The sequence below is a fragment of the Marmota marmota genome, unplaced genomic scaffold (assembly GCF_001458135.2).
Source record: "Marmota marmota marmota unplaced genomic scaffold, marMar, whole genome shotgun sequence".
NCBI classification, from domain to species: Eukaryota; Metazoa; Chordata; class Mammalia; order Rodentia; family Sciuridae; genus Marmota; species Marmota marmota.
Window position 1 is genome coordinate 42,826,329 of NW_026000026.1, and position 14,181 is coordinate 42,840,509.

General features: G+C 41.1%; 2 protein-coding genes across 3 annotated transcripts in view; both read left to right on the plus strand.

Annotated features, from left to right (window-relative positions):
- On the plus strand, positions 1-1,865 carry Smim26 (small integral membrane protein 26). Its single transcript, XM_048811361.1, has 2 exons — positions 1-192; positions 1,528-1,865. Exons 1-2 carry the CDS (start codon positions 78-80, stop codon positions 1,692-1,694), a joined length of 282 nt encoding a protein of 93 aa, XP_048667318.1. The 5' UTR covers positions 1-77; the 3' UTR covers positions 1,695-1,865.
- Positions 1,866-13,900: 12,035 nt separating this feature from the next.
- Positions 13,901-14,181, plus strand: part of Dtd1 (D-aminoacyl-tRNA deacylase 1) — a 179,388-nt gene continuing 179,107 nt past the window's right edge. Inside the window, exon 1 of one of the 2 annotated variants that reach the window (XR_007350537.1) lies at positions 13,901-14,085. Coding sequence is in view for 1 of the 2 variants with exons in the window: in XM_015490565.2 (XP_015346051.2) it covers positions 14,043-14,085 (43 nt within the window). In the remaining variant the exon portion in view is untranslated. The remainder of the gene's footprint in view (positions 14,086-14,181) is intronic. The other variant, XM_015490565.2, reaches the window with a different exon arrangement.

Sequence of the window (14,181 nt, forward strand, 5' to 3'; positions counted from 1 at the left end):
GCTCCGGTAACGGACTGGTCCGGAGACCTGTTTCCGTTCTGGGCTACAGGCGACTGGACTCTAGGAGGTGCCGCGCCATGAACCCGGAACGGGCCACGACCTGGTACCGGCGGATGTCTGTGGTCTATGCAATGGGCACCTGGACTCTGTTGGGTTCCGCGTTTTACTTTGGCCAGAAAAAAAAGCCACCGGGTAGGGTTCTCCAGGCCTGCCTGCTGACACACCGCCATCCGTGGGAAGTTCCCAGGGGGGTAATGGACGAGATTTGCCCTGGCTTTAAAGTTCCAGTTTTATTCTGCTAGGCTAGACGAAGCGGTGGCTTAGAGCCCTTTGTTATAATGGACTCTGCAAATAACTAAATGTCAGCAATTGCTTTTAAGATAGTGTTAACGAAGTCTTGTTTATTGACTAAAGTAAATCTGTAAAGGCCAAGATGGAATTTCAGAGACCCGGGACGAGAGCTTAACCAAGTGATGCTTTGAATCATTCGCCCTCGTCGCATATGGCGAGCAATTAATTTTAGAATTTTTAGCACCCGAGTACTGTTTAAATCTTTCCAATTACTGGGCTGATAAGGGAATCCCTTAGTCATTAAATATATGTTGAAAATCTGTAGAGATAGAAAGTTGGTTAGTGTGGTGTGGGGAAGAATGTGAAGTGTGGGGAAGAATGGGAGTGACTGCTACAGGTATGAGGGTTTTTTTTGTTGTTGTTGTTTATTTTGTTTTATACGGAATGAAAATATACCAGAATCACTGATTGCACAAATCTGAAAATATTAAAAACCACTGAATTGTTTGTGTTTTGTTTGTTTGTTTGAAGGATTGAACTAAGGATTGAACCCAGCTCAACGCTGAGCCATATCCCCAACCCTCTTTATATTTTATCTAGAGACAGAGGCTTGCTAAATTACCTATAGGGCCTTGCTATAAGTTGCTGAGGCTGGCTTTGACCTTGGCGATCCTCCTGCCTCAGCGTCCCTACTGGGCCCCAAGCAAATTGTATCTTTTAAAGTGAGTTAATTGTATGGTGTGTGTGTGTGTGTGTGTGTGTGTGTGTATTTATATATATATATATATACACACACACACATATACATACATATATATCTCGGTAAAGTTGTAGTGTGAAACTTGTGCTGAAAGTGTCATTTGTTCATGAATATTAAGTATTTATGTCCAGTATTTAAGTATTTAATTTCTAGTGGTCATGTTTTTCCTTACTTTTTTTTTCTTTTTTCTCAATTCTGATGTTTGAACTCAGGGTTGCTTTACCACTGAGTGATATCCCCAACCCTTTTAAAACAATGTGTTGAATTCTGAGCATGGACTCACCAAGTTACTGTGCTGTACCTGAAACTTGAAATCCTCCTGCCTCAGCCTCCTGAATAGTCTTGTTTTTTTTTTTTAAAGAAAGAAAGTACAGGCATCTGATGGCATAATTTTTACCTTTGTTTATTTCCAGGACTTTAACAATTGCTTCATAAGTTAATAATTGAGGTGTTTCCTTTTTTTTTTTTTTTTTAAGGTAATGAAGTAGAGCAAAAGGATGTCTCAACAAGTGAAATACCTGAGTCCCCAAAACAGTTTTATGTGGAAACGATTGTCACATATAAAGAAGATTGTGTTCCATACACTACGAAGATCCTCGAGTATTTGAAATCATGGACTGGTAGTTCTGGGTCGGAATCATGATTGATGAATTCTATAAATAAGAACTTTGGTTCAGCATTTAAATTTGATAGATGGGGCTGGGGTTGTGGCTCAGAGGTAGAGCGCTCACCTACCATGCGTGAGGCAGTGGGTTCGATCCTCAGTACCACGTACAAAAATAAAGATATTGTGACCACCTGTATCTAAAAAATAAATATTTTTTAAAAATTTTACAGATGACTTGATTTCCATTTTTGTTTCTGAATAGAATAATCATGTACCATGTAATAAATATTTCCTTGAAAGAAACTAAATTCACATAATTCAAGAAGTATTCCTCTATTTTCACGAGTGAAAAGTTGTTTGAAATTTCACATTGAGAGTTTCCATAAGCTTAATTTCCCGTAACTTCATATTTTTTTCATGTTGCTACTAGACAGAGCCTTAGTGGTCTTTACAAGGATAATTCAGGGCTGGAGATTTAGCCCTGAATTACGGTAATGTGCTTGCCTAGCATGCACCAACCCCTGGATTTGATCCCCTGCCCTATACACACACACACACACACACACACACACACACAGATAGATTCAACAAAATCATGATGTTTAGTTTGGGATTCACTAGCCCTCTGAGTACTATTGGGTTTTGGGTAAGAATGTTATGAATTAGCTTATAATTCTTTTTTTTTCTTTAATTTTTATTAGCTTATAATTCTTGAATTAAATAGACTTGACCTGTTCTTTAGTATCAGTGCAAAATCCCAATTCCTTTAGCAGGTATAGATTGTAGGCCAACTGGCTAGTTCTGTTCTAAAAACTGAGGGTGATATCAGTTTCCTCACTGGTCACTTTTGGTTGCAAGCAACAAACCCACACAAGTGAGTTTAAATCAAAAGTGCAATGGGAATACAGAATTAAAGCAGATAATATATTGAGGTCTTCAGAGGGCCTGACACTAGGAATTGGAGAGGAAGCAGAAGTAGCCACTTACTGAGCCTACCTGGGCTCTCTGCCTTATTTATTTTCCTGCTGCACACTGGCTGCTTTTTCTTCCTGCTCTGTAGTAATGGAGCTAGCCTTAGAGGACACTGCTTCCCAGCTACAGTGCTGAGTTCTGATTAACCTTTCCTCGCTCTGATGTTTGGCTTCTACCCTTGTGAGAGCTGCAGTTCAGCTTTTATCAGACCCCTGCCTTGTAGATTATCAAATATTGCCTCAGTTATTAATAAAGTCGCATTCATTTCTAACTTAATTTAGTGTTTTCTTGTTCATAGCTATTTGAGACTCTATGAGGGATAGGAATGTGTACAGGGCAGGAATCAAGTGTTTCTGAATTCTCCCACAGAACAATAACTTTCAGACCCTCATTTTGATTTCTCATTTGTCAGTTTCACCACATGGGTGGCTTGAGCACTGCTTTGATGCAGTCAACCTAAGCGACAAGGATTCCAAAATAGCAAGTAGCTCCAGATGTCAACAGCAGAGACCTCATCTTCCCAAGTGATATCAGAGATCAAGTGTGGATCAGTGCCATTTGGGTGTTTTGGATCAATTTGGTTGGCATCAAACAAGAAATAGCAGACAGTGGTATACAGGGATGGTGAGAAGCGAATCAGAAGTATGGGAAAGATTGGAACTATAGCATGAACCTGACAGAAAACATTGCCCACCTTCAGTGATTTCCAGAGAAACAAGGCAAATGGTTGAGGGACTGACTTCTGTCAGGTGAGAGCTGTTAATAGGTCACACCTAGAATAAACTTGAACTTCTGTTCTCACCAGACAGTCAATTTACCCAGGATCCATTAACTATTGTGGCTCAAGGGCACATTTGGATTGATTTTCTTGGGACTGAGCTGAGTTTATTGGATAGATCTATTTCACTAAGCTTCTCATTTAAACCCAGACATCTCCTAAACTTAAAATCCATATCCATCTAGCATGGCTGCTTGGATGTTCTTTAGCTACCTCAAACTCATTTGTCACTTAGATTAATACTTTTACCACAAACTTATTCGTCTCTTCCTAGAATATTCAGTTGTTAAAATTAGAAACCTGTCATTCTAGACTTTCGCTTTTCCTGTTCCTTCTCACTCCTCTAGTCACACAGCCTGTCATTTCCACCTGAAAAACAGTTATGGGTCATTTAATGATGCACATATACTGAGAAATATGTTGCTAGGTGATTTCATCATTGTGTGAACATCATAAGAGATTTTCATAACCCTAGTTGGTGTAGCCTATCACCTATTTCTTCCAGGTCACAAACCTGTGCCACATGTTACTATACTGAGTACTGCAGGCAATTATAACACAAAGGTATTTTAAGCAGCTAAATGTAGAGTAAACATAAAGAAAAATACTTTAAAATGATCCACCTATACAAGGCAACTACTGAGTAGAGCGTTTAGGACTGAAATTTGCTCTGGCAGAGTCAGTAAGTGGTGAGTGGTTAGTAACTGTGTAGCCCAGTACATAATGCACTACTGTAGACTTTATAAACACTGTACAGTTAGGCTACAATAAATTATAAAAAATATTTTTCTTTAATTATCAAGTAGCTTACTATAACTTTTTTACTTTATAAACTTTTTTTGGCGGGGTGGGGAATACCTGGGGATTGAACCCGGGGGCACTTTACCACTGAGCTACATCCCCAGCCCTTTTTATTTTTACACAGTGTCTCATTAAGTGGCTGAGACTGGCCTTGAACTTATGCTCTTCCTATCTCAGCCTCCTGAGTTGCTGGGATTACAGGAGTAGACCAACAAACCAGGCTTAAACTTAAAATTTAGAAACTTTTTGACTCCTTTGTAATAATACACTTTAAACACATATTGCAGTTACACAAAGATATTTTCTGATTTCCAAATACTGAGCCCTCTACCACTGAGCTATATCCCCAGCCCTTGATTTTCATGTTATCTTATTTTTTATTTTGAGACAGGGTCTTGCTGAGTTGCCAAGGCAAGTCTTAAACTTGCAATCTTCCTGCTTCAGCCTCCTGAGTTGCTGGAATTACAGGCTTGCATCACTGCACCTGGCAAAATATTTTCTTTACATGTTTATCTTATATGCTTCTATTTAAAACATTTAAAAAATTCTTTTAAAACTTCTCTGTTTAAAACTAAGATATAAACATACACATTAAGTATGCCTACACAGGGCCAGGATCATCAATATATCAGTGTCTTCCTTCACCGGAAGCTCTTCAGGGGCAATGATAGACGTGAAGCTGTCACCTCCTATGATGACACTGCCTTCTGGAACACCTCCTAAAAGACCTTCCTTATACTCGTTTTGGAGTGATGTTGCTCTTTCCAAAGTACATGTTCATGGTGATTTATTTGGTTTCTTTTTTTTTTTTCATGATAGATTTGCTTGTAAGCAGATAACATACCATAAACACTTCTAATCAATGAAGACCTTTGGGTGTTGGTGTCCATATTTTCAAACTGCCAGAATTTGTTGAGGTTTCTAAACGCTACTAGACCATTGGCTGTGCATTTTCTTGGGGGTTCTTTTTCTTTTCACACAGTCTGCTATCCTCTAGCCTCTTCTTTAGCTATTATTTCACTAGGCAAGTTTTTCACCTTCATTATAATTTGATGGAACTACTGTCCTATGTATAGTCTGTCATTGTGCATGACTATTCCACTCCACCCCCTACTCCCCATTCCCTTTGCCACTACCCTAGTTTAATCGTCGATCTCTTTACTCATGTTCACTCTACTCTGTCTCTCCTTGTCTGTACTTTCAGTTGCTTCCAATTGATTCCAACACCGTTAACTAGAATGGCTTGCTTTAATTTAAAAATTTATCAAACAACAAATGTGTTTTAAAAACTAAAATAGTGCTCAGAAGTTTTTTTTTTTAATATCTTTATTTTACATTTATGTGGTGCTGAAGATCGAACCCAGTGCCTCATGCATGCTAGGCAAGCACTCTACCAATGAGCCACAATTCCAGCCCCTCAAAACTTTATAACAACAAAAAATCCCTGTTTTTCCTTTGCCCTTCCCCACTTTCAACTATCAGCTATTTTTTTCTGGTCTGTCTATATTTCTAAATAATAAGCTTTTATAGTTTTTGATTTTTCAATCATATGGCATTTGTTTACCTGTCTGTCTCTCCCTTCCTCCCTCCCTGCCTTCCTTTCTTTCTCTTCCTTTCTCTCTTCCCTCCCTTCCTCTCTCTCCTCTCCCTCCCTCCCGCCGTAACCTACCTTCCTTCCTTCCTTTCTAGAGACACTTTACCAATGAGCCACATCCCCAGCCCTTTTCATTTTTTTTATTTTGAGACATGTTCTCACTAAGTTGCTTAGGGCCTCAATAACTTTCTGAGGCTGGTCCAACTTGATATCCTCCTGCTTCAGGCTTCCTAGTTGATAGGACTACAGATGTACACCACTGTGCATGGCTTACCCCCAGCCTTTTTAAAAAATTATATATATAATATATATATATATATATATATTATGGTGCTGAGGATTGAACCAGAGCCTCAACCGTGTGAGGCAGGCACTCTACCACTGAGTCACAGCCCCAGCCCTCACCCCCAGCCTTTTAAAAACTATTTTGAGATGGGGGTCTTGCTAAATTGCCCAGGCTGGCCTGCAACTTGTGATTCTCTGGCTTCAGCCTCTTTAGCTGGGATTACAGGCATGAACCACTGCTCCCAGGTCAGAGAAGTGTTTAAAGATAACAGTCTCTTTGCTCCTGGAAGTTGAAGATGAAGGAATGGTAAGGCTCACTACTTTTCCATGAATGTTCTAGCTTTGCTAAATTTTTTGGAAGAAGTGTCAAGTGGAAACAGCAATGTGTTTGCCTCATATTAAGCAGATAGACACTCAGTTTTCAAGATGTCACTTTCAGCTTCATTCTTCCTAAATGTCAGTGAGACCTAGGTTGAACCCCTCCCTCCTGATCAGCTGGCTTTGCTGTGTGGTATGAGAGAGATCAGGCAGAGAATCTGCAGCAATCTCATCCACTCAGGAATTCACTGCTTGGCACCACGTGGAGTGCCACACATCAGCACTGGGAGGCTTCTGTTTGGGTGCAGACTTTTCAACACAGGCAGAGATTCCCCCATTTCACAGATCCTTCCTGGGCTTTAGTTTCCACATTCATGCTTTGGAAGTTGAACCACATGGGAGATTGTGATAGCAAGTAGACCTCGCCACTAAAGCAGCTTCCTATGCCCTCTGTGTAGGACTTTGGTGGTTCCCTCTCCCCAGCTCAGGCCTGCTAAACCCTTGCTCAACCTGGGATTTGTTAACAGGATTTGGTCCTTTTCCCCAATACTGTCTTTACAACTGTCTCCCCCCCCCCAAAAAAAAAAAACTGTTACATACTTTAGCTGAAACAATAATAAATATTTATCTTACTTTAACTATGCAAATATGGTTTCTCACTATTTCCTCCCAGTACTGGGGATTGAACCTAGAGTCTCCCATGTACTAGGTAAGTACTCTACCACTGAGCCACATCCCCAGCCATTTTTAATTTTATTCTGATAGTCTTGCTAAGTTGTCCAGGCTGTCCTCCAACTTGAGATTCTCTTGCCTTGGACTCCCAAGTAGCTGGGATTACAGGGGTACAGCATCGTGCCTAGTTATAATCATGTTCTTTATATAACATTTTTCTTCCTGGAGTTAACTGCATATATTTTTTTTTTAATTCTCTTGGTGCTTATCTCCCATTCCCATTATTTCTATGCCCTCTAACTTATCAATATAATTTCCCACACAAAAATTTCCTGCCCTTATCAGTTCCTTTTTTTGTTTGTTTTGGGTGGGGGAAGAGGAGCTCTTTTTTCTCTTGCTACAGTTTGAACTGATCATCCTAGTTTGCTTCACACACTATTTTCTTTGCTGTTTCCTTTGAGATCCAGTAACATTCTCTCTCTTTTCTTGGGCCTATGTCTCCATAAAAAAGGGTATATGATTTTTAAAATTTTTTTGGAGAGGTACCAGGGATTGAGCTCAGGGGCACTTGACCACTGAGCCACATCCCCAGCCCTATTTTGTATTTTATTTAGAGACAGGGTCTCACTGAGTTGCTTAGTCCCTCACTCTTGCTGAGACTGGCTTTGAACTTGTGATCCTTACAGGCATGCCCAGCAAAAAAAGGGTATATGATTTTTTAAGATTGTTTCATATCTGAAAACGTCTTCATTTTCATTCTCATACTTTATTTCTAGTAGGTCTGAGTATAGAATTGAAGGTTTGATAGTCATATTCTCCCCCAGCATTATGAAAATATCAATCATTTGTATACTAGCAATTTCAATACTGCAGGTGAGAAGTTTTAATCCTTTGATTATGAGCTGTTCCCCCACCCCACCCCTTCTTTTCCCTTCTCCTTCCTCCTCTTTTCCCTCTTGGAAGGTCTTAGGAAACTTGTTATCTCTAGTGTTATGAAATTGCTCAATGATGCACTTAATAGGACTTTTAAAAGATTCATTAGAATGATCACTCAGTGGACTCTTAATTTATTAAAAAACTTATTTAATTGTGGGGAGTTTTTTTATTAGGAACTCCTCCTTGACATTTTAACTTTTTTTTTTCTGTTTGTCTGGAATTCCTAATAGACACTCCAGACTGTTTTTCATTATTTAATAACTTTTCTAAACTATTGTTGATCTCTTTTGTCTATTGTATTCTACTTTTGGGGGGAAGACATTCATTCACTAATACATTTGTAGAGAAGATAAAACTTTTTTCTGGCTGGGTCTGAGAATTAAATGATATATGAAAACTTAGAGAAAAACATATAGATATTTATTTGTACATGGGAGCCTCCTTGGGACATTGGAGACCCAAACAAGTGGCAAAATCTAAGTCCTTAGACAGTGTACTGGGTTGAACAAAGACAAACAATCGTAGAAAAGTAGCTAAAATGTATAGATGTCCAAAGGAAGATGAGTGATTTTTTTTTTTTGAACCAGGGATTGAACCCAGGGGCACTTAACAACTGAGCCATATCCCAAGCCCTTTTTTAATTTTTTATTTTTTAAAAATATTTTGTTGTTGTTGTTGTAGGTGGACACAATATCTTTTTATTTTATTTTTGTGGTGCTGAGGATTGAACCCAGGACCTCACACATGTGAGATGAGAACTCTACCACTGAGCCCCAGCCCCAGCCCCCCCAGCCCTTTTTAAAATATTTTGTTTAAAGAGACAGGGTTTTGCTGAGTGACTTAGGGCCTTGCTAAGTTACTGAGGCTCACTTTGGACTTGAAATCCTCCTGCCTTAGCCTCTCAAGCCGCTGGGATCACAGGCATGCGCCACTGCGTCCAGTGGAAGATGAGTAATTTTGACAAGGTCTGTTGTACAGAATTCTGATCTTTACTCTCCATCTTTGGTTGTAAGAATAGTTCCTTCCTCCTGGTCTAGTGTCTTTCATATAGGAGTTTTGTCTCCTCCTTGCACAGGGAAAATGGGAGGTCATAGAACCCTTTCTGTAACTTAGCTGTTTTTCAAATGACTTTAGCTCAAAATAATTTTTATGCTAAAGTGGCACATTCTGGAGAGGTCTGTTGCATAATTTTTCACATTCAATAAATACTTGCTGAGCCCTTACTTTGCCAGCACTGCTCTGTGTGTTTGCCCTACATTAACAAAACAGTGTCCTCATGGAGTTTTACCTTCTGGTGGGTGAGGCAGGCATTAAAAAGTAAGCAAATACATTATGTCTTGTATAATTCAACTTTTAAACTGAATTTTTTTTTTTTTTGCTGTGCTAGAGATTGAACCCAGGGCCTTGTGCATCTTAGGTAAGTAGTTTACCACTGAGCTACACCTGGCACTAACAGGCAGAGATGTGGGGACTTCTAAGGGGAGAAGTTTCCCAAATATAGGAAGGATGTTTGCAAAATGGTAGGCAGTAAATTCCATGATAAATGTCCACTGTTGACAGGAAGCTAGAAATTTTATTGGGAGCAATGGAAACACCAATGTCTACAGCTCAGTTCCCCAGAGAAGAGTTCTCTCTCTACTATCCTAGGCAGAGAGTGGGAGGAGCTTGAGATGCTGGTTTAAAGTAGAGATTTTCACTTATTCCAGTGCCATATCCCCATCCTTGCTCTGGCTAATATTCATGAGGATTACCAGAACAGAAACCTTGGATCTCTCCCAGGCTAAGTGCAGGGAGTGAGGGTGGGCAACTGGGGGTCTAACTGTTGCTTCTGCAGACTTGAATGTCCCTCTTTGTGTAGCCTACCTCCAACTGTACCTGTTGCTTTCAGTTCCTGAGAACTTTTATGTTTCTGGAACTAAATATCTGGCTTCTCATCAATGTCTCCTTTTCAGACTTTTAGTTTTCTGGCACTTCCACTCCTTGAAGTCAGTCACCACTCCTCTGTTGATTTCTGTCTTTATAAATTGTGCTTCAGGGAGTGTCTTAGCTTGTTTTGCTGTTGCTATAACAAACTATCTGACATGGATAATTTATGAAGAATGGAGGTTTATTTGGTTTCACAGTTCTGAAAGTTGGGAAGTCTAAGAGCTTTATGCTGCTTCAACTCATTTCAGAGAATGGAAAGGCAAGCAGATACATGTAGGGAAAAGGAAGCTGAACTCCCACAACAGTGAACTCATTCCCTCAAGAAAGGCACCAAAACACTGATGAGTGCTCTGAGTTTAATCGAAGTTGAAGTTTGCATTTATGTATAAAACATTAATATAAATATATGTGATACATATATATATATGATATATATATACATATATATATGTATGTATATATATATATGTGATACATATATATACAGAGAGAGGGAGATATGGGGTCTTGTTAAACTGGCAGAGGGAATCTCATCAGTGGGGCTAGGAACTGAGTGCGTTGCGTCACTCTACCCCATGTCCCTTGGGAAGGTCTGAGACTAGGGCCAAATAGCGGCCCTAACAGGACCCTCCCTGAACCTCAGGGAGGTGAGTTCCCAGAGAACGGGGCTCCGCGTGAGGGCAGACTGGGCACAAATCACGAGCCACTGAAGCAGGAACAAACTTTATTTCTGAACTCCACCAGCACACTCCACACATGCTCCCCCGGGAATTTCTCCCTAGAATGCCACGCGGCTAGTCCAGGAACCAGCAACCGGAAATATCCCTCCTCCGGCATTTCCCCAACCAATGGGAACTCTTCGGGAATCCCCGCGAGAGCTCAACTGGAACTCAATGGGAACTCCGCGAGAACTCGCTGGCGTCACCTCTCAATCACTACTTCTGGCAAAAATGCCATGTGTCATCCCAACTCAGCTGTGGCCCTCAACAGTCTTGAATTCCTAGGCTCAAGTTATCATCCTGCCTCAGCTTCCAGAGTTGCTGGGACTACAGGTGTGCCAGCACACCAAGTTTGCATATACTTAAAAATATATCAGAATACATTTCCTTCTTTTTAAAAATATTTCAACTGCAAAAGAGTGTAGAATGGTGGTTTCCAGGGGGATAGGTGTAAGGCTAAGTGGATGCAGCAAGTTGAGAGGTAGGTCAAAGGATACAAAGTATCAGAAGAAACAAATTTTGGTGTTCTATGCAGCATCATGACTTTAGTTAGTAGTACTGTATTGTATTCAAAATAGCTAAAATTTGTCTAGAAGATTTTCTTTTCTTTTTTACAGTGCTGGGGATCAGAGCCAGGGCCTCACTGGGCATAGTGGTGTACACCAGTAACCTCAGTGATTTGAGAGGGTGAGGCAGGAGGATGATAGGTTCAAGGCAAGCCTCAGGAACCAAGTTAATGGATTTAATGGTGGAATTCAGGATTTCTATCCCTGTTACATAATAAACAGTTTGTCTGGTCTTTGTTCTGGGTTTCTGGCACAGAACTTTTAAAACTCTTGGAATTGCCCAAGTGATAGGAGTGTCTCTGTTGTACATGAACCCCTTGATCATAGCTGAGTTTACATTAATGAGTACAATCCAGGATGAGAACTGTTTATTGGAAAGACCATTTGTGTGATTATAATGCTGGAACTTGGAGCTAGCCTTACCTGCAGGAGGGGAAAGGGTGGAGCTGGAGATTGAGTTCAACCAAGTAGCCAATGATTCAATCACACTTAAGATCATGAAACCCCAGTTAAAATCTTGGAGGCTGAAGTTTCAGTTTCAGTTGGTGAACATGCTGATGTGCTCAAGGGTGAAGAACCCTGATTCCACACGGAGGGAGAACAGATACGCTAATTTGAAACTCTCGTAGACCTTATCCCATGTCTTCATTTTGCTGGTCCCAATTTATATCATTTATAATAAACCCATAATTATGGGTATAGTGCTTTTCTGAGTTCAGCAAATTATTTTAGAGATTTATCAACTCTGAGGAGGTTAATATTATTAATGTCCTGATAATGAAACCCCTCTCCCTTTTGGGCCAGGATGCAATCCAAGTTCATGGGTCATATGTAGTTTTTCTGTCTCTCTAAAAGTCTCCTTTAATCTGAAATAGTCCCTTAGACTTTTTTTTCCTTGATATTGGAGGAATTCTGACTAGTTATTTGTTAGAATATTCTTAATTTAGGTTTGTCTGATGTTTCTTCAAGATTGGATTCAGGTTTTACATTTCTTTTTTCTTTTTTTGGCAGAAGTAATTTAAAATTGACATTGTGGTCAGGCATGGTGGCGCATACTTTTAATCCCAGCAGCTTGGGAGGCTGAGGATCATAAGTTCAAATCAAATTTTAGCAACTTGGCAAGGCCCTAAGCAAATTAGTAAGACCCTGTTGCAAAATGAAAAATATAAAAAGATCTGAGGATGTGGCTCAGTGGTTAAGCACCCCTGGGTTCAATCCCTGGTAGCCTACCCCCCCAAAAAAGTTATTGTGTCCTTCTGGAACGGTGCAATATTGGGATATTGGGATTTCTCATTACTGTAATGTTCACTTGGACCATTTCATTCAGGTAATTTTGTATTCAGTATTTAACATTCAGCCACATTATTTTTAGAGGCCTTCAAGGTGAAGACACACTGAGATGAAATCAATCTTTCTTTCTGTCTCTTTCTGCCTTTGCTTTTTGCACGCCAAGAACATGCTCTTACACTGAGCTATAGATGTAATCAAAAACACCCAAAAGAGTTTCGGCACCATAATGAAAGCACAAGTAACCAGGACAGGAGCAGAACTCATGGATCAGCTATGTCTTTTATTCAGCAGCAGAGTCAGTCATCAGAGGAGCTCATTTTCTGGGTAGAAAATGGCCCCCTGGTTACAGAAGGGGTCTGTGTTTTATAGTTTACAATGAGGGTGGCTTAATCATTGGAGACTGCAGCAGAATGTGTCAGTTTGGGCAATCAGGAAAAAAGTTATAAAAAGTCCATAACTCATTGTTATTTGGAAGGGATGAAAGCTCAAAGCCCAGTGTTCATTGCATATCTTCTTTCCTGGGATCCATTGTTACCCAGAGCTTCACTATTTTCTTTTCTCCTTCCAGGGTTCATTGGCAATAGGAAAGGGTGAAAGTCTAGGGCCCATCACTCAGTATCCGCCTCCTCCCTTCAGGACCCATTGTCACTGGGAAGAGATGAATATTTCACCTTCTTCCTTCCTCCCTCCCTCCTCTTAGGTTACACTGTCTTGGTTTTCGTTTTCCATATCCTTCAATAGAGATGGAACTATTTTTTAACAATAATAATAATTTGTTAGGGTAATAGTTCCATATTCCAAGCAATTTTGCATACTCTCACTCAAATTCCGTAATAACTCTCTGAGAAGCCTAATTGTTAGCATTACTGGAGGAGTCAGAATTCTAGAATCACCATTATTTATCATTATGGCATGGCTAAATCAAATAAATACTTATAATACTTATATAATTAAATGGTTATTTTAGCAGCAGTTCCTTTTGTATTTGGCATCTGACAAGCTGCAGAGACAGGAAGGCAAGGGAGGAATTTGGGAGGATCTGTGGCAGAGGAGTGGGAAAGAGGAAGAGAAAAAACAGGTATAGGATTCAGGACAAAGTTGGGACTTAGCAATGATTGGGTTATTAGGACTGGGGATGAGGTAGAAGAAAAACAGTGCAGAGACAGTGGTCAGTCTGGGCAGAGTGGAATCTGGGCTGGAGTGGGAGGCTTGACCAGGGACTGGGCTGGAGTGGGAGGCTTGATCAGGGGTTGTAGGACGCTAGAGTTTAGGCTGAGCGCCGCTGTTGATGGGGCGGGGCCTATAGAGGATGGGCGGGGTTGGGGTTAGGTCTCGGGTAGGCGTGATTGACGTAGGCGGGACCAATCGGCGGGTGGGCGTGGCTGATGTGGGCAGGCCCCTGCCGACCTGGTCGAACTGGGCGCGCTTCCGGGTGTCACCCGCAGAGGGCGCCGGCCGGGGGAGTCGCCCGTTGAGTCGCGAGGCCGGACAGAGCGCGGCGCCGCCCCACTCGCCCCAGCCGCCGCCATGAAGGCCGTGGTGCAGCGCGTCACCCGGGCCAGCGTCACAGGTCAGTCGGGCGGGGCCGGGCCGGGAGGAGCCGCCCCTGACCCCCGCGACCCGCCGTCCCGCGAGGGGGTTCCTCGGCACCATCCTCGGGGCTGCT

Bases quoted from the DNA above. Each gene is read 5' to 3' on its own strand.
- Smim26 (XM_048811361.1), top strand. From the start codon at position 78: ATGAACCCGGAACGGGCCACGACCTGGTACCGGCGGATGTCTGTGGTC. The intron at 193-1,527 runs GTAGGGTTCTCC...TTTTTTTTTAAG, and splicing joins CCAGAAAAAAAAGCCACCGG to GTAATGAAGTAGAGCAAAAG.